This window comes from Planococcus citri, chromosome 4, assembly GCF_950023065.1.
Source record: "Planococcus citri chromosome 4, ihPlaCitr1.1, whole genome shotgun sequence".
In the NCBI taxonomy this organism is placed as follows: domain Eukaryota; kingdom Metazoa; phylum Arthropoda; class Insecta; order Hemiptera; family Pseudococcidae; genus Planococcus; species Planococcus citri.
The window spans coordinates 13036494-13061382 of record NC_088680.1 but is presented as its reverse complement, the minus strand read 5'-3'; the positions used below and the strand labels follow the sequence as shown (position 1 = coordinate 13061382).

At 34.6% G+C, this 24889-nt stretch overlaps 3 protein-coding genes across 5 annotated transcripts in view; all 3 read left to right on the top strand.

Annotated features, from left to right (window-relative positions):
* The first annotated feature begins 360 nt into the window (after nt 1-360).
* Nucleotides 361-16850, top strand: LOC135845003 (facilitated trehalose transporter Tret1-like). 3 transcript variants are annotated; one of them, XM_065363429.1, is made up of 8 exons: nt 361-743; nt 1134-1242; nt 1329-1514; nt 1621-2006; nt 2356-2560; nt 2657-2841; nt 16230-16489; nt 16570-16850. In XM_065363429.1, the coding sequence occupies exons 3-8, from the start codon at nt 1406-1408 to the stop codon at nt 16820-16822; spliced, it is 1398 nt and encodes a 465-aa protein (XP_065219501.1). In that variant the 5' UTR covers nt 361-743; nt 1134-1242; nt 1329-1405; the 3' UTR covers nt 16823-16850. The 3 variants fall into 3 exon arrangements, with proteins under 3 accessions (XP_065219501.1, XP_065219502.1, XP_065219500.1); XM_065363430.1 differs by having other exon boundaries at nt 1134-1255; nt 1379-1514; XM_065363428.1 differs by having other exon boundaries at nt 365-743; nt 1379-1514.
* A 111-nt stretch (nt 16851-16961) lies between these two features.
* Nucleotides 16962-19195, top strand: LOC135843686 (xylosylprotein 4-beta-galactosyltransferase-like). Its single transcript, XM_065361648.1, has 5 exons — nt 16962-17483; nt 17606-17763; nt 17891-18117; nt 18577-18723; nt 18830-19195. Exons 1-5 carry the CDS (start codon nt 17366-17368, stop codon nt 19059-19061), a joined length of 882 nt encoding a protein of 293 aa, XP_065217720.1. The 5' UTR covers nt 16962-17365; the 3' UTR covers nt 19062-19195.
* A 62-nt stretch (nt 19196-19257) lies between these two features.
* The window catches only part of LOC135845004 (beta-1,4-galactosyltransferase 7-like), a 34334-nt gene continuing 28702 nt past the window's right edge, over nt 19258-24889 (top strand). The window contains exon 1 of the mRNA XM_065363432.1: nt 19258-19467. The gene's annotated coding sequence lies outside the window, so the exon portion shown is untranslated. The remainder of the gene's footprint in view (nt 19468-24889) is intronic.

Below are 24889 nucleotides of genomic sequence, written 5' to 3'. Positions count from 1 at the left end.
TTCAATGGGGTAAAATATGAAATCATCTATTTTTTTTTTTTTTTTTTAATTTACGTACACAATTTTTTTTTTGAAAAAAAGTCTGGGAAATCAACTAAAGAAAAATTGAAATATCTCCTTGGCTATAAAAATTATTCCAAGTTGAAATAAGAAATGTTGGTATCGAAGGGATGTGTAATGTGCATATACAATTTTTATTCTCCATCTCATTTATGGAAATCTTTATATAAACTTAATTAGCCATACACCGAATATTTATGACCCTCATGAGGCCACGACTCGCTTAATTTGACATAAAAGTAAAAAAAAAAAAAAAATAGGTAGCTGTGATGCGCTTTTTAAAGTATTATTTGTAATTTTGATAAGATAACTTTAAGATTATATAATACTAATTTGATACTAACTGCTTGGCAGGTAATTCATTTTGTACATACGTCTAATTGCCTTATTTCTGTATTCGTTAGTAATTATTGTTTGTGTAATATTCTGTGTGCAATCACGTGTATGAAGTTGAACTTCGTATAAATCTGAGATAAGGACCAACTATGGCAATGTTATGACTTATGACAGTCTAATAAATACCTACTACTACGTGCATAACACACTCTTATTGTTCTAAAAGTAAGAATTCATTGTATAAAGTGGTCTCTAGTCATTTAGGTAAATATAACTATTTAATATGTAATTGAATTTGGGTACTTGATGAATAAAAATACGAAAATGGACGAGAATTTGAAAAATAAGTGAGTACATAATATTTTTAATTTTTTTTTTTAATGAGAAAATATTTTAGATTTACCTAATTACAAAATAATAATCCATTGAATTAGAATTGTAAATTCAGATTAACATTTTTTATGTTTTTTTTTTGCTCAAAATTTACCGATACAAAATCCAAAATTATCAGATCTGAATTCATTTTTTTTTTTTTTTTTTTAATAAAAAAATATTCTAGATTTAATAATTACAAATGAAAATCCACAAAATTGGAATATTGTAAATTCATATTACAATTTTTGATGTTCTTTTGCTCGAAATTTACCAATACAAAATCCAAAATTATCAAACTTTTGAACTCGACCAATTTTTAAATCCGGTAAAGTTTTAAAAAAAAATGTTTTTCATCTTCACAGCTCTGCGATGGAAAATGGAAATACTCGTACGATGCAAACCGATGAACTCAATTTTCACGATACAAATTTGAAAAATCAGTATTCAAATCGCAGATCAGTCTTAGCACAAGTTTGTATTACAAGTATATTGCATTGATTATTTGTTCGATAAATTTTTTAAAATTTAATAGTTGCAATATTGATAACTCATACTAGGTAACTGGGTGACCAACTGACCAATTTTCTCAACGTGATTAATTTTTCAGTGGTTGGCAACAATTGCGAATAGTACGATGTTCCTTGGAGTAGGATTAATGATCGCTATACCAACCGTAGTGATAGGTGTACTGCATAACCCAAATTCTGAATTACTACTCAATGATGAAGAGTCATCGTGGTTTGGTGAGATTTATTTTGTGATTTTTTTTTTTAAATCAAACGATAATATCTCACATTATTTCATAATGGAAAGGAGCTTTGTACAAAATTTGTCTTATTTTTTTCAAAGGAGGTCTCATGCTACTGATCCAACCATTGGGAGGCATCGTAGCCGGATTTTTACAAAATTACATCGGTCGTAAAAATGGCATGATATTGATGAACATTCCCGAATTAATTGCCTGGATTGTGATGTACATGGCAACCTCGGTGAATGCTCTGTACGTATCAGTAATCCTGATGGGCGTTAGTGTTGGTTTCATGGAGGCTCCAGGATTGGCTTACATAGGCGAAACAACTGATCCTAAGATTCGTGGAACTTTAACGTCATTCGCTAATATCAACGTTACTACTGGAATATTATTGGAATTTTTCCTCGCTTCTGTTTTACATTGGAGGACTGCGGTGGCTGTTAGTGCGATTTTTCCGGTTATTTCTATCGTGTGTATTGCTATTGTAAGTATATTTTATCAAGAGTTAATTCTTTCCTTAAATATTGCACAATTTGAAAATTTTGAATCGACCATAGAGCTCTTTCAATTTTGAATTCGAACTGAAATTAATTAGAATTTTATGCAATATTTATTTTAAGAATCAATAAGCTATACAAATGCTACGAAACGCTGTCCCTTTAGCTTCCATGTTAGGCAACTAAATCAACCCTTGGGTAGTTTGAGTTGCAGTATTAATCTTATCAGGCAAATTGTTCGATACTTTGAGCAAAAATCTCTGTAAATCAATGATTTTCACTACCTATCTGCATATAAGAGAAACGATACGTTTTTACCAAAATGCATTGTTTCAGATACCAGACTCTCCTATATGGTTGCTAAGCAAAGGTAGAAAGAAGCAAGCTTTAAGAGCTCTGTGCTGGCTGCGAGGTTGGGTATCAGAAGATGAAGTAAAAGTTGAATTCGAACAACTATGTCGCTACAACGAAGCTTCCAAATTTCACGGTTTGAATGAGTCTTCTGATGAAACCTATATAGGAATTCCAACTGAAATAAGAGGTACATACATACATTCATTTTGACTTTTATTGCCAGGGGTATAGGTACTTATTTGATGAGATTTTTTAACTGATTGTTGTTGGAATTCTATAACAGTTGAAAGACCAATGTCGTTAAAAACCAAGATTTTGGATTTATTCAGACCGTCAATGATGAAGCCATTTCGTCTGCTGTTGGGATATCAAGTATTTTACCATTCCGCAGCGTTGACTGGTTTGAAATGTTATATGGTCGAAACATTCAGCACTTTGGATATGCCAATACAACCTGAGTGGATAGCAGTAAGTGTTTATATGGCCTTTGGGCTAGGTAATAGCTGTGAATTATTTTAGGAAGAAGATAATCAGCAGGAAGGGAAACAAAATTATCTATTTTTTAAAACAGTACCTAGACCTACTCGTCGACAAAAAAATATTCTAGACTGAGATGAACAAAAATTAATAATTAAAACATTTTAAAAATTTAAAAATAGATACGTACTGATTTCAATTTTAAAATGTTGAAGAATTTTCAAAAATTTAAATATCAATTAACTAAAATTATCAACATTAATCTAACGAAGATATAGACTTATAGAGGAGTAAAATTTAATTCACTTTATACTTTTGACCTTATATATAAATAGGCAGGTGCGGAGTTTGAGCCATATTTGAGCCTCCAGAAAATTTTTGGATTTTTCAAATATTAAAAAATTGTCATAAAATGAGCTCAAATCAAGTTCAGTATCGGAAACACCTTGATCAATTGGAGTACCACTTTTCAAAATATGCTTCTGGGTGAAATCTAAATGTATTTAACAATTTTTTTGGCGCTGGAGGCTCTATGATGAATGGACACCACCTCTAATAGGAGGGAAAAGGTTTCAAAATTGGTAGTAAACATTTAAAAATCTTCAAAAATCCTCAAAAAATTGAATGTTTGAAAAAAATGTTGAAAACATTCAAAACATCCTAAACTATTCGACAATTTAAGTCATTTGAAATAAAGCTGTTTGAACATTTAGTTGCAGAATGCAGAGTAATATTCAAAATTATTCAAAAACTTGCAATTTTTTAAGTGTTCACCAATTTTTACCAAAAATATTCAAAAGTTTTCAGAAAGTCGTTCAAAAACTTTCAGAAATTTGTTCAAAAAGTTCCAAAAAATTGTTCGAAAATTTTCAGAAATTTGCTCAGCACTTTTCAAGTGGTCACCAATTTTTTACCAAATTATTCAAAAATTTTCAGAAAGTTGTTCAAAAACTTTCAGAAAGTTGTTCAAAAACTTTCAGAAAGTTGTTCAAAAACTTTCAGAAAGTTGTTCAAAAACTTTCAGAAAGTTGTTCAAAAACTTTCAGAAAGTTGTTCAAAAACTTTCAGAAAATAGTTTAAAAACTTTCAAAAAATTGATCAAACACGTTCAGAAAATAGTTCAAAAACTATCAGAAAATAGTTCAAAAACTTTCATCAGAAAGCTGTTCAAAAACTTTCATCAGAGAGCTGTTCGAAAACTTTCATCAGAAAGCTGTTCAAAAACTTTTATCAGAAAGCTGTTCAAAAACTTTCATCAGAACGTTGTTGAACAACTTTCATCAGAACATTGTTGAACAACTTTCATCAGAACGTTGTTGAACAACTTTCATCAGAACGTTGTTGAACAACTTGCATCAGAACGTTGTTCAATAACTTTCATCAGAACGTTGTTCAACAACTTTCATCAGAACGTTGTTCAACAACTTTCATCAGAACGTTGTTCAACAACTTTCATCAGAACGTTGTTCAACAACTTTCATCAGAGAGCTGTTCAACAACTTTCATCAGAGAGCTGCTCAAAAACTTTCATCAGAAATATGTTCCGAAAGTTTCAGAAACTTGTTTGAAAACTTTCAGAAAATTTTTCAGCAATTTTCAAATATTCACCAATTTTTACCGAATTATTCAAAAGTTTTCAGAAAGTTGTTCAAAAACTTTCAGAAAGTTGTTTAAAAACTTTCAGAAAGCTGTTCAAAAACGTTCACAAAATTGTTCAACACTTCAGAAAAAAACTGTCACAAATTTTCAACCAAAAAAATGTTTACACTTTTCAAAAAAAAAATTTTCAATGTTCAAAAAATGTTCAAAATGCTCAAAAAACTGGTCAACGTCTCCAAAAAAAATTGTCCACGTTCAAAAAATCTATTCAAATTTTTTCAGAAAAAAATTGTTTCTGTTGAGACAAAACGTAGTTTTAAACGTTTTAAAAACATTTTACCAAAAAATTAACAAACAAAAATAATTATGAAAACTTTCACCATAAAAGTTAGGACACATTTTGCAACTTTATATGATAAAAGTTGACATAGTTAGGCCTGGTTGCCTCGGTTAGAGGGAGAGAAGGAATTATTTGTTTTCCTATGCTAGTGAGTTTTAGAAATATCACCTTAGGGGGTGAATATTTCCCTATTTGCCTGGATAGCTCAAGACTCTCTATCTAACCAATAACCTGACTTAACTACGCAAAAATCTATGTATTGAACGTTGAAATAAAGACAACCTACAATACAATTTAAAGAATTTATTATAACGTATTTATACATAGGACTTCGGTTCTACCAATCGGTAGCCTACGTCTACTACGATCCGTCATAAGGAAGTAAAATGCATAATTTATAACTAGTACCGAGTGCACTTAATTAATTTCCTCGTAGCATTCCTCCTATTTAGGGAATGCTCACGAGTAGAAAAATAAGAAACCTATACACCAAATACACGATGAAGTCATGCAAAACGCCATTAATAAAAACTAGGTAGGCATGGAATTCTCCGATTCCACACACCTACCTATAACAATAATTAGTAATAAGCCAATTACCTTGATGATAAATGCGCTTCAACATTTACCTGAAAACTGTCCACATTGACCATCTCTATCATGGGTCCTACTAATACTAAGGACGACGATGGCACCTTAACTAGACGAGATTTCACATAACACTTCGCATAATTTACAGGTGACCGGTTACACCTCAAACTACCGAACAGAACTCCAATACAATTGATCATCGGATCAATTGATTGTCTAAATCAAATTAAATAAATTTCACACGCGAGGTGTTAACAAATAAAAACTTATTACTAAATGACGAAGAACCATCTTACTGCAGGAAACGGAACTAAGTGGAGAAAATGCCGCGGACTACTTGTATATATAGTTTTTTAAGAAAGTCACGTGACCAAAGGCTAAGATCTTTGTCGGCATTTCTCCCTATTTTAAATAATAAGCTCGCGGCGCGAGCTCGATATAAAGACCTAACTTGTCATCATAAATCTGTCATTTAATTGATGACAAATTGCTAACTATTTAGATTATTTTACCCTTCGTAAATAACACGTTCCCAAACTTATCAGTTTAAGGGGTTCACAAAATCATCCCCCTTTAGGCGATGGAGGCAGTATGCCCTATATCATATGCCCCTTCGTAGGTTTAGCTACGGGGTAGAGCACCGAGGTAAAATACGGACCCCAAAAACTATAGAGCAGAGTGCCTCCAACGCACACCTGAACCCCGCCACTCACCCCCCCATCTGAGGGGAGTGACCCTATGCCCCTCCGTAATTTGCCGCGATGATCTGCAGACTATTTCGCTGTAATCAATTTCATTACAGTAAACATTTGCCAAAAGGGCCGGATCGGAGGGTGGGAGAATGAGGTGTACGAATAGAGAAAGTGTTTTTTGCATCTCTAGCAATGATCCAACGCTTGTGAAGAATTTCAAGAAATTACTAAGTCAGCGAAGGTACAATAACCAGAGCGTACGCCAAACACTTTGACAACACCAAGAGATGATTAAGGCTATAGACACCTATGTCAGTAGCAGAAAAAATTTGAAAATTTTGACTAGAAAATTTGAGACAAAATCTGTTTGGAGCTCAAAATCAAATGCTCTCTTCTTAATTTTGGCATAAAAAAAAATATCAAAATTTTGAGCCTATCAATTTTGGGTTTTTCCTAGGAAGGGTAAATTTCTTTATTTCAGGTTATAATAAGCAGACGGTAGAAGGTTATGGTATCGTCATCGTAAGTATAAGTTTTTATTAAGACCTACATTTTTTAAATTTGTATATATTTTTTGTTGCAGAGATCAAGACTGAATCCGGTAAAGAAGAAGTAAGTATCCCTATTCTATAATTTTACACGATTCTGCAACATTTTTAGAATTTTAACTCGCGTGATTTTGTTTTTCTGTTCACAGGAGTGACCTTGAAGATTCCAAAATCAAAAGAAGAAACCAAAAAAAAAATCAAAATCGAAAGGCGAGACGTGAGATAAGTAATATATGACTGTTTTATGTAAACTAAAGTTATGTCACTCTGTTTTTTGTTTTGTTAAAAAAAATTTGAAAAAATTACAAAAAAATTGAAAAAATTGGAAAATTCTGTTCTTAGGTGGTGAAAGAAGATCTCAATTTTTAAACTACGCGATGCTAATAGAATAGGGGAATGATCAAAGTCCTGCCATCGAAGTCAATTTTGGATTTTCCTAATAGAGCAATATGGACGATCGCAGGTAAATGTTAATCATTCCGAATAAAAAAAAAATAGATTAATTTTGAGTAAAAAAAAAATTCTCGATTATGGCATATAGATGTCAATCATTCAATTTAAAATAATTCTAAAGTAAAAGACGGATCTTACATGCATATGTCGATCATAATTTTTAAAGAGAAAAAAAAATGGATTGATACGGAAGGTGTCAATCATTCATCGTTAAAATTTTGAATAAATAATAAATAAATTAATTAATAAATATACTCTAGAGTATATCTTATCTATACCAGTTATAAATGTGAATTATCCGATTACGTTATTCGTCTTTGGTTGCAGTTGTTTTTACTCGATTATCCAGTGATGTGAAAAGAAGAGAAGAGTGTAAGCGTGTTTTCGACAACAATTCCATAATTGCTGGTCACGAATCGCAAGCACTACGGGTATGCTGATATTTGAATTGGAATCAGGAAGATAAAGTCCGAAGCTCTGATCCTGTGGTCGATCATCTAGTGATTTGAAGAGAAGAGAAGAGTGTAAGCACACTTTCGACAACAATTCCATAATTGCAGGTCATGAATCTCAATTTCTATGGGTACGTAGATATTCGCTGTCAACAGTGAACAAATATTATTAGTATTTAGTATCTTTCCCTTATTGATTTTGGAAAAATAAACGTTTCATTAGTAAATATCATTATTCATGCATATGCGTTGTTGTCTTCTCTTCTTCTCTTCGTTATGTTGGGATCATTTTTTCGGATTCAAAACCTGGTTCTTGAATCAACATTCTTAGTCGGTTATGCTTTTCTGGAATCATAAAAGAAAAAACTTTGGGCTTGCCAATATTAATAAACGTATAATATGTGATAAACGAGATGTATTACATCATAATAGTAGGTTTGTATAAAATAAACATAGTAATGAATAAGAATAAAATATGCTGTACGATTATACAAAAATGGGAAGGATTAACGTCATTTAGTTCTATACTATTGTCACAAAAAATTGATTGTTTTCTTCTATCGTAAAGTATTCAATACTGATGCTAGTCGAACAATAACAGATATTGTATTTCGTAATTATACATAAGGTAGTTGTAGCTATTTTATGATATTGGGTATTTAATCTAGATTAATTACACAGTGATTTGTTGTAACTTTCTTACGGTTTAGGGATGTTTTCATCTTTTGTTTTGTCTGTTAGTGGGCACGATGCATTGTCTTTGTTTGCGAATTTGAGGTTTTTCACAGTTTCCTCCGCCTGCCGGTAGAACTCATCATAGGCCCTTTTACGTTCATTCGCGAGTGTTTTATTTTTTCGAGCTTTCGTTGTCGTGGGCGATCGCTGTCCTTCGGAGTCTCGTTGGCGGTTCGTAGTCGATTCTTCTTCTTCTTCATCGGTACTACAGACAGTGCCTAATTGAGTTGGGTGTGATTCTTCGTTGACGTCTATAGCCTGGGCTGTGGCATTATCGAAACTCGTGCCCCCGTCAGTCGATTGTCGTGGGTCCAGCATCCCTGGGGGTGGTGCTGGTACGGACGCCGACGGCTGATCGTCTCGATCGAGTTGGCCTAAAGTCGCTTGGACCGGACTAATCATTAACGGTGGCGGTGCCAATAACCGGGCTGAAGCTGGCTGAGGTTTTATGATACCTGGCACAAGCGGTGTCGGAGGTGTAGGTTCGCCAGGATTCACCTGTGTCGGTCGTTGGATTATGGATACTGCGGCCATTATTTCCTCCACCTCCCTACGCCTTATTGCATTTATTTGTGCTCGTAGTCGTTCATTTTCCGTTCTAAGTTCTTCGCGCTCTTGGCAAAGTGAAATGGCCAATGCTTTCCACTTTGCTGCTTCGCTACTTGATGATGCCGGAGGATCGTCCTTAGGAAACATTTTTCTTGGTCTGAAACAGTTATCAAAATTGAAACACAACTTCGCTGTTAGGTCCTGTTACTCTGTCGACTTCGGATGATGAAAGAAGTGTGGGTGTTTCTAGAAGAAGAAATTTACTTGATTTCCTTAGGTCGTTTTACCTTTATCGTCTCTTACTAGATTGCGTTCTCTGTAACACCGTATAAGAAATTAAATGTGCAAAAATCAGTTCGGCTATTTCTATTTTATAAGAAACAACAGTTCAAAAAATTGACATTAAGTAGCCGGTCTATTTTGATTTCGTTATCAGTCGATTTCTAGTCACGGATTTACGAGAGGGAGCTAATACTGGATCGTGCGCGTTTAAAACCGGTTTGCCTACTTAATTAGTCGTAGCATAGCATAATTTTTTAATTTTTTATCGACTACCTATCTAGTTTTTCAATTCGACTTATCTTTTCTGTTTTGTTTTAGAAAATCGAAAGCAAGATGGATCATCGAGATTTTTACGATGCTGCGACGCTATAGATGCTGCAATGCTATACACCGGATGTGAGGTAATACCGAAGGGTGTTTTCGTTTACGCAACACAAGGGATGATTTATTTTCACTCCCCCTGTTCAACGAACATCATTTTACAACTTGTCGCATGGACATCGTTTACAAGGGTGAGTGACAGAAACCATTAACTGATTTGTTTTCCATACACCGCAAGTGTCACTCAACTTTACGAGTATATCCTGTGATATATTCGTGTATTTGTTGAGTTTTATATTGTTGTGTACAGAAAACAAAACTCGTATTTTAGGGTGTTTTAGTGTGATTTTCGAAAGTGTGAGAAGTTTTAAAATACCGAAAATTTATATGTGTCGAGAGAATTAAGTACCTATTATCACCTAACGTTGTTTCTACCAGATAAGGATAAGGAACAGAGTGATAGGGATTTTTCAAGATCAACATTATTGCCTAATTTAAATACTTTCGACGAATTTTCCGTATTCTATGTACTTATTGTGTTGAATAGGTATTGGTCTATTGGAATTTGGATTATTTTATATTATGGAAATCTATTTCAATCGGAAATTTTATTCTTAAATGACGTTGAATCCTTTTGTTTTAGCTTTAATACAAAGTTTATTCACATTCGGTAGGTTTTTTATCGAATTTTTACGTTATTTCAAAATTATTCTATTGCTAATGAATACAAATTTTTTGGGGAATTGTTTCGATACTATTGTTTTGAATTTCTTACGTTACTTTAACTAGGTTAATAATATTATTATTTTGATGCCTATTTGTTTAGGAGGAACGAGTAGGGTGTTTTGACTATTATTGTATTTCAATCTATGTTAATTTTCTTAAGGAAATTAATTGAATTAATTTTGACCGAATGCGAATTTTCATTTTAATTATTTTTAAACGCGAATTTTTAGGTTGATGACGTGATTGTTATCATCACGTCGTCAGTATACGCCTGTACTGTATCTTCGGGTTGTCCACCTAATAGCTCGTCTTTGAGTTTCTTGATCTTCCTAGTGGCCTCCTTATGGAATGGAGAGTCTCCTTGGAATTGATTCAGAAGTTGTTGAGCGTAGTGGTGTACCGCGTTGGTACTTAATGGCGTACACATACCGTAAGGGAGGGTTTTGAATTCGTATAATGGAGGTTCTGGAATCGTGATAGGCTCGGGTTGTTTAGGCTCAAGTACCGGAGGCGCATCGTCGAATTTAGTAGAACGTCCTAATTCAAAAGTAGCTCGCGAATACCTTTCTGAAATTGCATTATCAGCCTCAAGAATGCCCCTCAAGATTGGATAATCAGGATTTTCCATTGGCTTATTTTCCTCAATTTTCACTTGCTCGACGGGTCTTTCTGTCTCTTTTTTCTCAGGCTTTCTAAACGGTATCGTAATCTTGCGACAATATTCAGGCTTGCATCGTACCTCTCTCTTATGGATGTCTAAGGTCATCCTTAAGTGATCCATCGACATCCTTCCGAGTATACTTAGGTCTGAGTCAACCTCTATCACATAGAAAGGTACCCTTACGATATCTTTTCCTAATAAGAGCTTAACCTCAGCAAGCACTGACGCCGGTTTAATTATCGAATCATCGGCAGATTTAAATTCAATCCTGTGATCTAAATCCTTCATGCTAACCCAGCTTGGAAATCTGAGCCATAAATAGTTTACTAGCTTACGAGACATTAAATTGGGAAACGCTCCTGAGTCTAATTCTAAACCTATTTTCTCAGTTCCTACAACAACATCGATAATGCAGGTAGGATCCTCAATATTTTCCTCAGGATTTTCAAAATTCCTCGATTTTGGAATTTTCTCTAAATCAGGGAGTGTAACCTTGACTACACCTGGGAGCTGATCTATTTCCATTTCAGAACATTTTACATTCTTTTCTTTCTTTCTTTTCGTTTTATCTTTTTCTTCGGGAAAAGTGACGTGTTTTTCACACTCCTTTTTGATTCTCTCCTTAAGTGGCCTCATTTCTTTCTTTACGTCACTCCTGTTAGGTAACTCTATGGTTTCTCGAATTTCACAGAATTCCTTAACTTCTGGCTTAACGACATTTTCTGAGCTTGAATGGACGGTAGGAGGTACTATCATCGTAGGAAGGTCGAAAAAATCAAGCTCCGACTCTGGATAGCCGGGGTTAATGTACGGTCCGTACCTATGGTCGAATAATCTCTTCAGGCCTCCTTTTATTTTTCTCGGATTTCCTTCATACTTATACTGAGCTTCTTCAAATCTCTCAAGTTCAACAATCATTGAATTTTTAATATCATTATACTCGAGAGTATTGATAAAAAATCTCCTCAAAACTGGTGCGTAATGGAATTTGTGACGAATAGGCAGTAATTCCATGTTATCTCCTAATTTGGGACGAACGACGTGCTTTTCGGAGAAAAATTTACTGCTTTCTAATTCCAAAAACTTCAAACTTGGACCTCTCCAAAGTATTACTCTAGGGTCCTCGGCCACAGAGTTATATAATTTTTTGAAGTCCAAGTATCGCGTTATTCGAACACTTCTCTCTTCAGGATTTCTAGGTTTACAAATCGGGAAGAGCAAAATAATCAGATCCGCGCCTTTTTGAAGTATCAGATTGATCACTTTTCTCAGCTGACTTTCTATAACCACGTATGGTTTTTCGGCGTAATTAAACTCCAATTGACCAGCTGATAAAATGACCCTTGCGTTTTTTGGAATTTCAACAGGCAAAAGTTTCATATAAAGCTCGTTGAGTGGTATCTGGTCTCTCAAATACTCAGGTAAGTGAGTCGCCTTAACCACATCTCCTCTCATTATGTAATGACATAAGCCATCTCCAATGAGGGTATATCTCTGCAAGATAGGAATAGGAATCACGCTAACTCGTTTATACAGTCCGGAATTTTCCTCAGTTTTCTCGAGAGAAATATCTGCTACCATCATCATGACCGCAGCCTCAATCGCTTTTTCCTCAGAATCGGGATGAGCATCCTTGAGAAGCTCATCTAGCGCTACTGTCAAAATCTCATCCTTGGTCAATTCTTCCTTATTGATCCGATTCAAAAAAGTCTCACTTTTCCTAATTTCTTTCTCAGAAAAATCTTCGAATTCAACCAACTCGAAATCAGGAAAGTCATTCGGCTCTTTTTCACTTTTATCAGACAAAGGCGAAGTTTCAACACTTATAGGGGGATTTTTACGAATTTCAAAGGCTTCAGCGGGGTACGCAGTTTCATCATCCGAATGCGGAGGCGAAGGGGTCCTTTGATCTTCTTTAATTCGACCTTCATCGAAATGGGTGAGATCAAAAGCCGGAAACCGAGTATGATTATTAGCCATAGCCACTTTGGGCTGTTTTCTTTTGAAAAATGGTGATGCGAATCGAAAGTCACAATCCATTTTTTCAAAATCAAAGCAAAAATAAAAACGCGAAACAAAAGCAGTTTTTTCAAACTTACCCAAGTAGTTGAAAAAATTAAAGGCAATCAGACGTAAACTCGAAGTTAGGTAGGTACCTATCCGAAGTCACTGAACACTTGTCACTGGAACAACGATGCTGCAAAGACTAATTTTTTCGAATATGCGAGTAGATGGCTATGTAATCGGTTGCTTAGCTCTTTCTGATGTGCGCGCATATCCTTTTCTCCCCTATTTAAAAAGGTTAACACCCTGTCGACGAGGTGGTCATTTTCTCATCTTTACGCTGGTGTGAGGAACCCTTCTGTCTTAACAAATCCTTTGACACTCGCCGCATCGTATCTATTTTATTACTTAAAGCGTGCATATTTGAAGATTTGAAGGGTGGACAGGAGGGGTTGCACGGATGGTCATTAATTACGCTATTTAACGATTACAAATACACGCATTTTTTCTATTTTCTAAGAAAAATTGTGACAGCTACATGTTCTAAATTAATGATGTTATTTTTCAGTGCATGTAACGCCTACTTGACAGATTTATGTGTCGCATATTTACGCTTCCAGAGGGGTGCGTTGAGTGTGATGACCTTGGGTAGGTACAGCACCCTCGCAGCAAGCCTATTTTCGAGTCTACGCCTAATATTTACGTGATTACAAAGTACATAGTATACAGAAACGAAAAAATCGCGAAAAAATGCATATTAATTGTAGATTAGTTTGATTAATTTTATTCTATTTTATTTAATTTAAATAACCTACTATTATTTAAGATGTTTTCTTGTTAAAATTGCACTGGGGGTGCCCCTGTCTGTTTTTTCAAAATTGTCTTCAATGAATAGGTCGGAGATACCTATTTCACTGATTTCATCCAATTTCTATTACATTTTGAAGTATTTTTGGTCAAAAAACGTAATAATAAGCAGGACACAGTGTGACAATTTAGTACAAGAAAGCAATGATTTTATTTTTTCAAATTCCTTGATTCGTCTGTAATGCAACAATATTGGAAACTTTGGACTGAAAAAGCATCTTTCAAAGAGGTACTATGTATCGATCGTGAGAAGGATCACTTTTATCAACCAAAGTTCATTATATCCAACACTTCACATCTACCTACGAGGTCAAAAAATTCATTTTTGATCATAATTGACTGCTTTTTACTCGGATGGTCTGAGGCAGTCAATTATAATATTTTTACTCTATTTTATATCACTATAAAATATTATTATAATTAGTGCACTTTTTGTACATAGTTTCTGAATTATGCAAAAAACACTCAAAAAATACATTGAATGGGGCTGAATTTTGAATTCTCAAATATTCAAAATTTTAATTTTTGGCAAACAGAACCTAAATACTATGAATTTAGATTAGAACAGGGCTCTTAGGGAGCTTTTTGGGTTCTAAAACGAAAATTTCGAAAATTTTAATTTTTGAAAAATACAATTTTAGTGAGTTCGATCGATCTATTTTATGGCAGTGCCATAAAAATAAGATCGCACCTGATCCGGGCGCCATTTGACATAGTTAGGCCTGGTTGCCTCGGTTAGAGGGAGAGAAGGAATTATTTGTTTTCCTATGCTAGTGAGTTTTAGAAATATCACCTTAGGGGGTGAATATTTCCCTATTTGCCTGGATAGCTCAAGACTCTCTATCTAACCAATAACCTGACTTAACTACGCAAAAATCTATGTATTGAACGTTGAAATAAAGACAACCTACAATACAATTTAAAGAATTTATTATAACGTATTTATACATAGGACTTCGGTTCTACCAATCGGTAGCCTACGTCTACTACGATCCGTCATAAGGAAGTAAAATGCATAATTTATAACTAGTACCGAGTGCACTTAATTAATTTCCTCGTAGCATTCCTCCTATTTAGGGAATGCTCACGAGTAGAAAAATAAGAAACCTATACACCAAATACACGATGAAGTCATGCAAAACGCCATTAATAAAAACTAGGTAGGCATGGAATTCTCCGATTCCACACACCTACCTATAACAATAATTAGTAATAAGCCAATTACCTTGATGATAAATGCGCTTCAACATTTACCTGAAAACTGTCCACATTGACCATCTCTATCATGGGTCCTACTAATACTAAGGACGACGATGGCACCTTAACTAGACGAGATTTCACATAACACTTCGCATAATTTACAGGTGACCGGTTACACCTCAAACTACCGAACAGAACTCCAATACAATTGATCATCGGATCAATTGATTGTCTAAATCAAATTAAATAAATTTCACACGCGAGGTGTTAACAAATAAAAACTTATTACTAAATGACGAAGAACCATCTTACTGCAGGAAACGGAACTAAGTGGAGAAAATGCCGCGGACTACTTGTATATATAGTTTTTTAAGAAAGTCACGTGACCAAAGGCTAAGATCTTTGTCGGCATTTCTCCCTATCTTAAATAATAAGCTCGCGGCGCGAGCTCGATATAAAGACCTAACTTGTCATCATAAATCTGTCATTTAATTGATGACAAATTGCTAACTATTTAGATTATTTTACCCTTCGTAAATAACACGTTCCCAAACTTATCAGTTTAAGGGGTTCACAAAATCATCCCCCTTTAGGCGATGGAGGCAGTATGCCCTATATCAAAGTTCAACGGGAAATGAACTCGCGAAAGTTCATAGGAGGTTACTAATTATGATGACGAGAAAAAATTTCGTTGTTTTGTGACCGAAAAACAACCGAAACAATAAATAGGTAGGTACATGTGTACGTAAACGCGTACAAATATTCGACTTGAATTATCACGATTTTTTTTTACAAAATAATAAAAAATGAAACTACAATTTTTACAATAGTTCCCAAAGTTTTCAAAAAAAATTATCTGATTTTTTTAAAAGTTTTTAGAAAAATGTTCAAAAATTTTCAGAAAATAAAGAAAAATTGTTCAATGGATGTTAAAAAAAAACTGTTGATTGATGAGAAGTTTTCAAACAATTGTTCAAAATGATCAAAAACTGTGTCCAAAATTTCAAAGTTTTTAAAAAACTTTATTAGGTAAAATATTTTCAGAAAATTGTCCAAAAACCTTCAAAAAGTTCAAATATTTTTCAGAATTGTCAAGTATCTAGTTTTCAAAAATATTATTCAAAAGTTATTAAATATTAAAAAAAAAACATTAAAATAAATGAAAGTGACCAGAATGAAGTTTTGAAAAAACTTGGACAATGTTCAAAAAATCGTTAAAAAATCTTCAAAAAATTGCTCATGAGTGTTCCAGAAATTGCTCAGTTTTGAACTTTTTTTAAAGAGTGATTTTCTGTAAAAAAAAATTGGTGTGATTGAAACACGTTACCAATATTCTTAATTAGGTACCTATTTTTACAGTTCACCTCAGGAAGTGTGATGCTTTTGGGTGGCATCACTTGTATTGTAACAGTAAAAAAAGTAGGAAAAAGAAGACTTTCGTTAATTTCAATGATGGCCTGCTGCATCGGATGCGTCCTATTGGGTTTCTACACATTGTACAAGAATAAGCTAGAAATCCCTTGGATACCTTTGACGTTATTCTGCTACCTGTATTTCTCATCAATGATCGGTATTAGTCCAATACCTTGGATGCTGATTAGTGAAGTGTATCCAACCAGGTGACCTTATAATCCCAAATATTTATATTTTTATAGAAATACTCAAAAAACCTACCTACCGTATTTATTTTTTTATACAGAGGACGTTCAGTTGGAGCCGGATTATCGGCTGCTTCGTATTATATTCTGGCATTCATTTTTACCAAGACGTATCTAGATTTACAACACACGTTATCACTGCACGGATGCTTCTTTTTATACGGATTCGGAGGATTCGTCGGGTTCATATTTTTATACGTTTGGTTACCAGAAACAGAAGGCAAAACTTTGGCTGAAATTGAGGAATGTTTCGTCAAGTCCAAAAGTACCAGACCAAAGCATGTGTCGTTTTGAGATTCGATATAATAAAATTTTAAAAGAGGTGATTTTCACATTATTCGTGGGTCAAATTATTCTAAATGACTCGTAACACCCTCTCCTTCTTTCCAATAAATAGGTATCCATCTCCAAAATTAATTTTTTCAAAAAATTTAATCATGAAGGTCAAAAATTCTCGCGAATACCTGTGTACTCGAAATTTTCCAATATTTTAAACTGTTTACAAAAGATGATACCTACTTTGTTGAAAAAAAATGATAAAATTTTACAGAAAAATACCCTGCTTGAATTTTTTTTCACGTTTTGTGTAATTTTTATGTAATTTTATCAGCGGATAAGGATACCCGACGAGTACCTATTTACTATCTTAAGTACATACTGATTAAGTACCAATGCCACGAATTTAAGGTGACCAGCGAATATAAGCAGGCATCGTTAAAACCTGGAATACCCACCATTGTCTGTTGGACTTTTTGCCAAATTTTCAATACAGCCCAGCACGATTTTATCTTCGTGTATTATGCGTTTATTGTTTAGTTACCTAGTACATCGAGTTAAATGAGTGGATTAAAATTACTCGTAGTGAGAAATTTTCTGCGAAGGAAGACAAAGACGTGTGCGTTGTGTTTTACTGTGTTTGTGATTTTAATCGTGTATTTTTTATTTTTCAAACTAGGTGAGTAAGTAGGTACCTATGTATTTATCATAATTCATAGAAATGATAAAATTGAATTTTCTGAGAAGATGTACCTACAGTAGATATCTGATTTAAAGAATTATTGAAACTTTTGCCTTCAGAAACGCCTTTTTTGATTGGTCGAAAATCGCAAGAACACGTGTTATGCGTACTGGTACCGTTTCGAAACACTTTCGAAGAATTACTCGAATTTATACCTCATATGAATGATTTTTTGAACCGTCAAAAAATCAAGTTTTATTTCATCGTTGTCAATCATGTAAGCTCGTATAAATGTTGTTAGCATTAATTTGAAAAAAAAAGAATCAAAATAAATTATGTACTTACCTATTTTTAAAATTTATTCAATTCTTGCTAAAGGTTGCAGATGGGAATCGTTTCAATAAAGGTTCAGCATTCAAGCATTCAACGCTGGATTCGAGATTATTACAAAACAATATCCTGAATGTGATTACGTAGCCCTTCATGATATCGATTTATTGCCTCTGAACGATGAAATCCCTTACACGTACCCAGGAGACGATTTGTACAACGTGGCGAATCCTGAGTATCATCCTCGAGGAGACAAATATGATCCTGCACGATACGTTGGTGGAATCTCATTGATATCGAAGTAAGATTATGTGTAGATTTAGTCACAGAGATCTATTGAGATATGATTTGTTGCCTATTTTTTTGAATTGTAGTGGGTTAAAAAATTTTAGCTTCAAAGGTACCACTGGAAGAGAGGTATGGGTTCTCAAAGAGGGGCCATTTCAAAAAATGTTGATGTTTTTTTGCTCTAAAACTCCTACTCAATCTGTTTTGGGAAAAATGCTCCAGTTCCAAAAAATATTTTGGGTATAAGTTGGATGAAATTAAATTTCCAATTAAACCTGTTCAGACCTGATCAGATCCAATCATTTTCCTCTGGAATTGTATACCCGGTTCTTTTCTTTTTTTGATGGTTCAATTTTTTTCATTTTTCCTTCTTCTAATTCCCCTGTCTATTGAATCAATTCTTCAAAAATTTTCGAAAAAAATTCAAATTTTTCGAAAAATTGTACGATTGTGTTAATTTTATGTCCCGCAGCAAACAATATATTCGCGCCGGAGGTTTCGGTAACCATTTCTGGGGATGGGGAGGAGAAGATAGAAATTTTTTCTATCGCATAAGCAACAATTCGATCAACAGAGTTCGTCCCACCAATCTTACAACCGACAAATACAATACATTCAGGTAAACTCGATTCGAGGCAATGTAAATTTTTCACACAATTGGCTGCACAGACAGCTTAGTCGAGTTAGTGTAGGCGAAACTAATATATACTTATAATTTTTTCCAGGGATATTCACTCGCCATATCGATTCAGAGATTTTATAAAATGCGGAAATCAAAAAGGAGCAGATTTGGTTGATTATGATTTATACGAATCAGGATTTCATAATGTAAACTACGGGCTGCTGTATGCGGAGTCCCTCACTATTCTAGGAATTCCATTCACATTATTCGGTATTACTGTACCATGCAATTTTACAGAAACACCATGGTGTAAACCTTTCTGTAGGAATACCTAATGCAAGGATCAAAAGCTCAATTAGAGCTTATACTAAGATGAGAAAATTACTTAACGCTCGTGGTGTTTCTTCAATATACGTACAACCTATACAAAATTAATACAAATAATTATAATAAAGCTGTAGGTAATTTCTGTGGCTATTTTTTTGGTTCTTGTTATTTTACTGTCCCTCTCTTTCCTCTAAAAAAGTAGTTTCTGAACTGAACAGATGGATAATTGGTGCAGGAAATATTGTTCCTCAATGCTACCTGAAACTAAAAACGAATCTACATAGAAAGCAGATTCTTGATGTGCTTATAAGCAGAAGCACCTGTCCTAGAAATCAGCATGGAAAAGTGGTCAGATCTTTGACAATTGGATATATATCGTCGTCGTCGTAGTTGCACACCTTTACAGAAGATAGCGTAGGTATATTTCCATCTATATTAGCTGGTTTCTAGCGTATCTGATAGTTTCTTTCGGGGAGAGTTTGCCGGTGCTTCATCTGCCCAGTTTCTACAGTTTCCAGTCCATCGGGTCTCGCTTATTCCTAATACGTTGATTTGTAATATCCTGGCTTCCGTAATTACATTGGTGAGTTTTCCAATTTTGTACCAAGTTCTCTCATTCCAGGTTGCGACATTGATGTTGTTCCACCTGTTTTGACTCCCCGTATTCTTAGCACCCTATCTGGCTGTCTTGGCGGATGAGGATCAGCCTGATGGAGACTTAGGGCCATTGCTAAATTGATGTCCATATAATTCTAGGGAAATGTAATGGTTTCCTGTTGCCTTCCATCATGATTTTCTGTTGGGGTTTACTCCCATACACTTTTTTGACTTTGAAAAGGGGTCAAACGAGGTTGGATGCCCACTATAGGCACTTCAGCACATTTTCTCATTATACTGTAAAAATTTGGACTCTCTGGGTCTAACTGGAGGGACGGCAGGCTTTTCTAAACATCAAGAAACACTAAAATAGTACAAAAATACACTTTTTGACCCTGGAAAGAGGTCAAATGGGGTTGGAAGGTTGGAACCTGCAAAGGGTACTTTAGGCACATCCTCTCATTGTACTGTAAAAATTAGGACCCACTAGGTCAATTTGGAAGGATGGCATGGCAGGCTTTTCTAAATGTCAAAAAACACGTAAAATGACCCAAAAATCCATTTTCAACCCTAGAAAAAAATCAAATTGGGGATAGAAGGTTTAAATCTGCAAAAAAAAACTCGAGTGACACCCTACCATTGTATGATGAAAATTTGGATCCCCAGGTCAATTTCAGGTGTGGGGGAAGGCTATAATAATAGGGGTAAAATTTTTGAAAAAGTGAACTCATTTATTTATTTGGGATCACTTGTGGATGCTGATGGAGGATCAGACAAGGAAATTAGAAGAAGAATAACTCTTGGGAAATCAGCGATGTCTCAGTTGAGATTGAGAAAAGTCACCACCAACTGTAAAATCTCCATAAAAACAATGAAGAAACTAATCAGGACGCTAGTTTTTCCAGTTTTCTTATATGGACTGGAGACCTGGACATTGAAGCAAGATGATCAAAAAAGAATTGGTGCCTTTGAAATGTGAGTATGGCACAGGATGTTGAAGATACCATACACTGTGCACCAAACAAATGCATCAATTGTAGAACAACTGCAAGAACCAACCAGGCTAAATAAAATATTGTCGTCTTAATATGCCAAGTGGCTAACTCCAAGTTTTGACCAAAATGAGTTACGAGCATCATCTGATTTTTCTTCACTTAATTCATAAGTTGAAATCTTAAAAACACGCTTGTGCAGGCTCATTCGTCTATTATCTGTGGTTAAAGTTGGGAAAATTATCTAACTCCGCCAAAGGATGACGCACTGTGCATTTAGCTACGCAAAACTGTTTCATTTTTACGTTACATGAAAATGAGTTATGAACACCATCTGAAAGGTGAACACTTTGTAAATAACTTCCGACATTGAAAATTACCTCAGGTGAAATCATTGGTGTAGTATCAGAGTTTGAAGTTGGGAAAAATATCTAACTCCACTCAAAGTGGCTTAAAATGTGTCAAGTGAAAAAAATTTTTAGCAGCATTTTTTTTACTTTAATAAATACCCTTAACTATGTAACACCCATCAATATTTGATAACTCTATTTTTCCCATTTCCTAAACAACTTACAGAAATGGAGTTGGCCACTTTGCACATTAAGATGACGATATGTGAAATTAGGATAATGAGTCATTTTGGACACGTAGCCAGAAGAGGACTAGAAAACATCAAAAAAGGGATTCTCTTTGGCAAGCTCCCTGGAATATGAGGGAGAGGAAGATTTCCAACAAGGTGGACTGATACAGTCAGGACAATAGTTGGCTCAGTTGCGACTGTGGCCACACTAGCTCAAGACAGAGAGGAGAGGTGATCATTATTAGGGGCACACTTAGTGTTGGCCTGAGAATATTCTCAATGCGCATAATCTGAGAATATTCGCGAATATTCTCAAATGCTTGGAGAATATTCTCTCAAAAAAATGAAAATCATGACTTTTTTCAAAAAATTTGAAGATTTTTCTACAATTTTCCACAATTTACAAGTTTTACATCAACTTTTCTTTATAAATTTTCAATTTTCCTTAATAATTTGAAACCTTTTCAATTGAAATTTGGAAAGTTTCCGATTATCTCTAAACTAAGCAATAATGTTCTAATTTTTTGAAAAGAATCTGCGGAATATGCGCAAGAATCTGCGCATATTCTTGCGCATGCTCAAGCAAAAAAAGAATATTCGCGAATTTGCCCAACACTAGGCACACTAGTTGTTTGCTACTATGACATTGATGATGATGATGATGATGATAATGATGATGATGATGAAGATGATCTGAGGTACCGGGTGACCGAAAAATAGTTGAAGTAAAAAATCAGTATTTTCGTTTCAAAGAGTAATAAGCACAGTGAGAAGCTCGGAGGGTTGCATACATGCAGTACATTTAGGAGCTACTCACGCAACGTCGGCAGTTTCTCCGAAGCAAGGCTTGTTTTTGAAACGCAGTGCTGCCAACTTAAAAAGTTGAAATCTTAGCGAATTTCCAGGAATTTTAAAATGATGAAATACTTCAAAAGTAGTCCATGGAGCTGGTAGAGGTTGACGAAAGAAACAAAAAACCTCATATGAACTTTTTGCTTAACTTGAAATTTGAAGGGGCAATGATTCGGATTTCAATGTTCAAATTAATGAGTAAATTATTGTCTCGTCATAAATTTTAAAACGATTGCAATTTTTTAAGATGGTTGCTGTTTGAACAGTAATGGACCAAGGGTGACATAGCAATTTAGATTTTTTGGATAAGTTGATTAGGGAATTTTTGACAAGCATTTTTGTACCGGAACTACTTTTCGGTCACCCGGTATATTGACTGAATATTGTATGTTACAAAGTTTCTGAATAAATAGATAAGTAATACACATTTTTGTACAATACACCAATGCGCCATGGCGCGAGCGGCATAAGGGCTCTCATTAGTTATTACAATAATAGATTAACATAAAAAGTATAAAAGATCACAGACATAACAGCAGCATAAAATAAATAAAGATCAAAATAAAAAAGTAAAACAACACCATAGAAGAATAAATAGCGAATTAATAGCCTAATATAACCAATAATCACAGATACATCATAATTGAGACATGAACAGGAATAGATCAAAATGAGATAAAACTACCAGGAACTATTGACAGGTTATCGAGATATACAATGACATCAAATACTCAAGACTTCAAACTAAAATTACTACAGTTCATTATTTTAAACCACAACATATTGTAGCAAAAGCACACAAAAAATTTACGCAACATGGCACCAGAACACATAAGATGGGAGAAAGTGCTCTTTAAGAACTACAAAAAATTGAAAAAAATGAAAAAATTTAAAAAACAATGACATCAAGATAATATGGGAGGCATCGGACATACCAAAATTCTAACCAGGAGCTATTGTTTTTACCTATCAGAGTGAACTCTTGAAAAGATTTTTGTTACCTTTTTTAAGCAGGTGAAATCAGACCATCACCGTCCCATCATGCTCCAGGAATTCTTTAAGAACTTTTCTAAATGTTTTTACCTTACTTTTGTTGCGTATGTCAAATGGCATATGGTTGTAGATCTCAGGAAATCTATAAGGGGCTTGCATTCTTATTCTTTCAATTCTAGAGTTCGGCACTTCAGCAATATTCTCCCTTTTTCTCAATCCAGCTCGTCGACAGTGACCAACACTAAATTTATCTTTATTTCTATGAACATATGAGGCTGCCAAAAGAGAATGCAACTTTCTCAGAGGGAGTATTTTCAATCTTTTAAATTCACCTACTGTAGAATCTCTTCTTTCTAGTCCCACAATATTTCTGATTGCCCATTTTTGCAGAGTAACTATTGGCTTGAGGTGCATATCAGCTGCCCCTCCCCAGACAATGATGCTGTACCTCATCACAGAATCAAAAAGAGCGTAATAAATTTTTTTAAGATGAAATTTGCCAAAGAACCCAGCTAGGTAGTAAAGTAGGAAATTGAGTTTACGTAGTTTAGCCTGCAGATATTCAGAGTGCATATTCCAAATCAATTTTGAGTCGAAAACAATACCCAGATATTTTATTGAGGCACGCTGTTCAAGAGGTTTACACCTGCAATTAATCTCACACAACACTTTCTCATGTAGGAAACATCTGTTTTCAATATTTGGCACATCCCTAGTCCATATGCGACAATTTTTGTTTTATTTAAATTAGGGGTAAGTTTATGTAATGATAACCAGAGTCTTATAACTTTTAAACCAGCATTTATAGCATTAACTAGACTGTTTATGGCATTTGCCTGAAAAACAATAGCAAGGTCGTCCGCAAAGGCATAAATAGAACCTCCAATGTTCAGCTTGAAAATATCATTAATAAAAATCAAGAAAAGCAAAGGTCCGAGAACGCTACCTTGAGGCACCCCTATATTTACTCCTCTAGAGTCTCCGGAGACACCATCCACTTTCACTGTTTGTTCACGTCCACTCAAGTATGAGCTGAACCACCTATGTGCAATACCACGAATACCACAGTTATAGAGTTTATCCAACAAAATATGATGATCAACTGTATCGAAGGCCTTTTTCAAATCTACGTATACGACTGCAACTTTTTTCCCCTGCTCCAAGTAACCTGTTATTTCAGAAATCTAATCATAGAGGGCGTCATCAGTGCTTCGATGGGGTAAAAATGATAATGATGATGAATTCCACCTCAAATCGGGTGGGGATATGTTTATCGCATGTATGGTAGAGTTCATGCAATTTATTTAGGAGGCTGAGCGTTCAAAATCATGTAAGCAGGAACCAACGAGAAACCCATGTTGGCCAATGGTATGATTTTGTATCTTTTTCATGCATTGAGACCCCAAAATAACCCCCTCTAAATTAATAAATGACCTTTCTGTAATTTTCAAATTTGACCCTCCCCACTCCGGGGGGTCAAATATGATTTCCAAGAAAACCCTATTCCCCAAGTTTCGCTTCATTTGATCAATTAGAACAGGCTTCAAGCCATAAAATGTTGAGCTGAAAGTTATTTAATACCTACTAGTACAGTATTAAAGCTCAATATAACACTTTTCAAGGGACTGGAAAAAAAGAGCGTTATAAGCAAACGTCTTGTTCTAACGCTGATCAGTGTAATACAGTCAAACCTGGATAAGTGGAATCGCAAGGGAAACGGATTTTTTTCCACTTACATAGGTTTTCCACTAAAGTAGGTTTCACTTATAGAGGTTGAACAAATTGGAATTCCAGTTATGGAGGTTTTTGTTTTCCTACCACT

Coding starts and splice junctions, on each gene's coding strand:
- LOC135845003 (XM_065363428.1), top strand. CDS start 703: ATGAATAAAAATACGAAAATGGACGAGAATTTGAAAAATAA. Junction 1,243..1,378: donor GCAGATCAGTCTTAGCACAA/GTTTGTATTACA, acceptor TTAATTTTTCAG/TGGTTGGCAACAATTGCGAA. Junction 2,842..16,229: donor TACAACCTGAGTGGATAGCA/GTAAGTGTTTAT, acceptor CTATTTTTACAG/TTCACCTCAGGAAGTGTGAT.
- LOC135843686 (XM_065361648.1), top strand. CDS start 17,366: ATGAGTGGATTAAAATTACTCGTAGTGAGAAATTTTCTGCGAAGGAAG. Junction 17,764..17,890: donor ATTTCATCGTTGTCAATCAT/GTAAGCTCGTAT, acceptor TCGTTTCAATAA/AGGTTCAGCATTCAAGCATT. Junction 18,118..18,576: donor GGAATCTCATTGATATCGAA/GTAAGATTATGT, acceptor TATGTCCCGCAG/CAAACAATATATTCGCGCCG.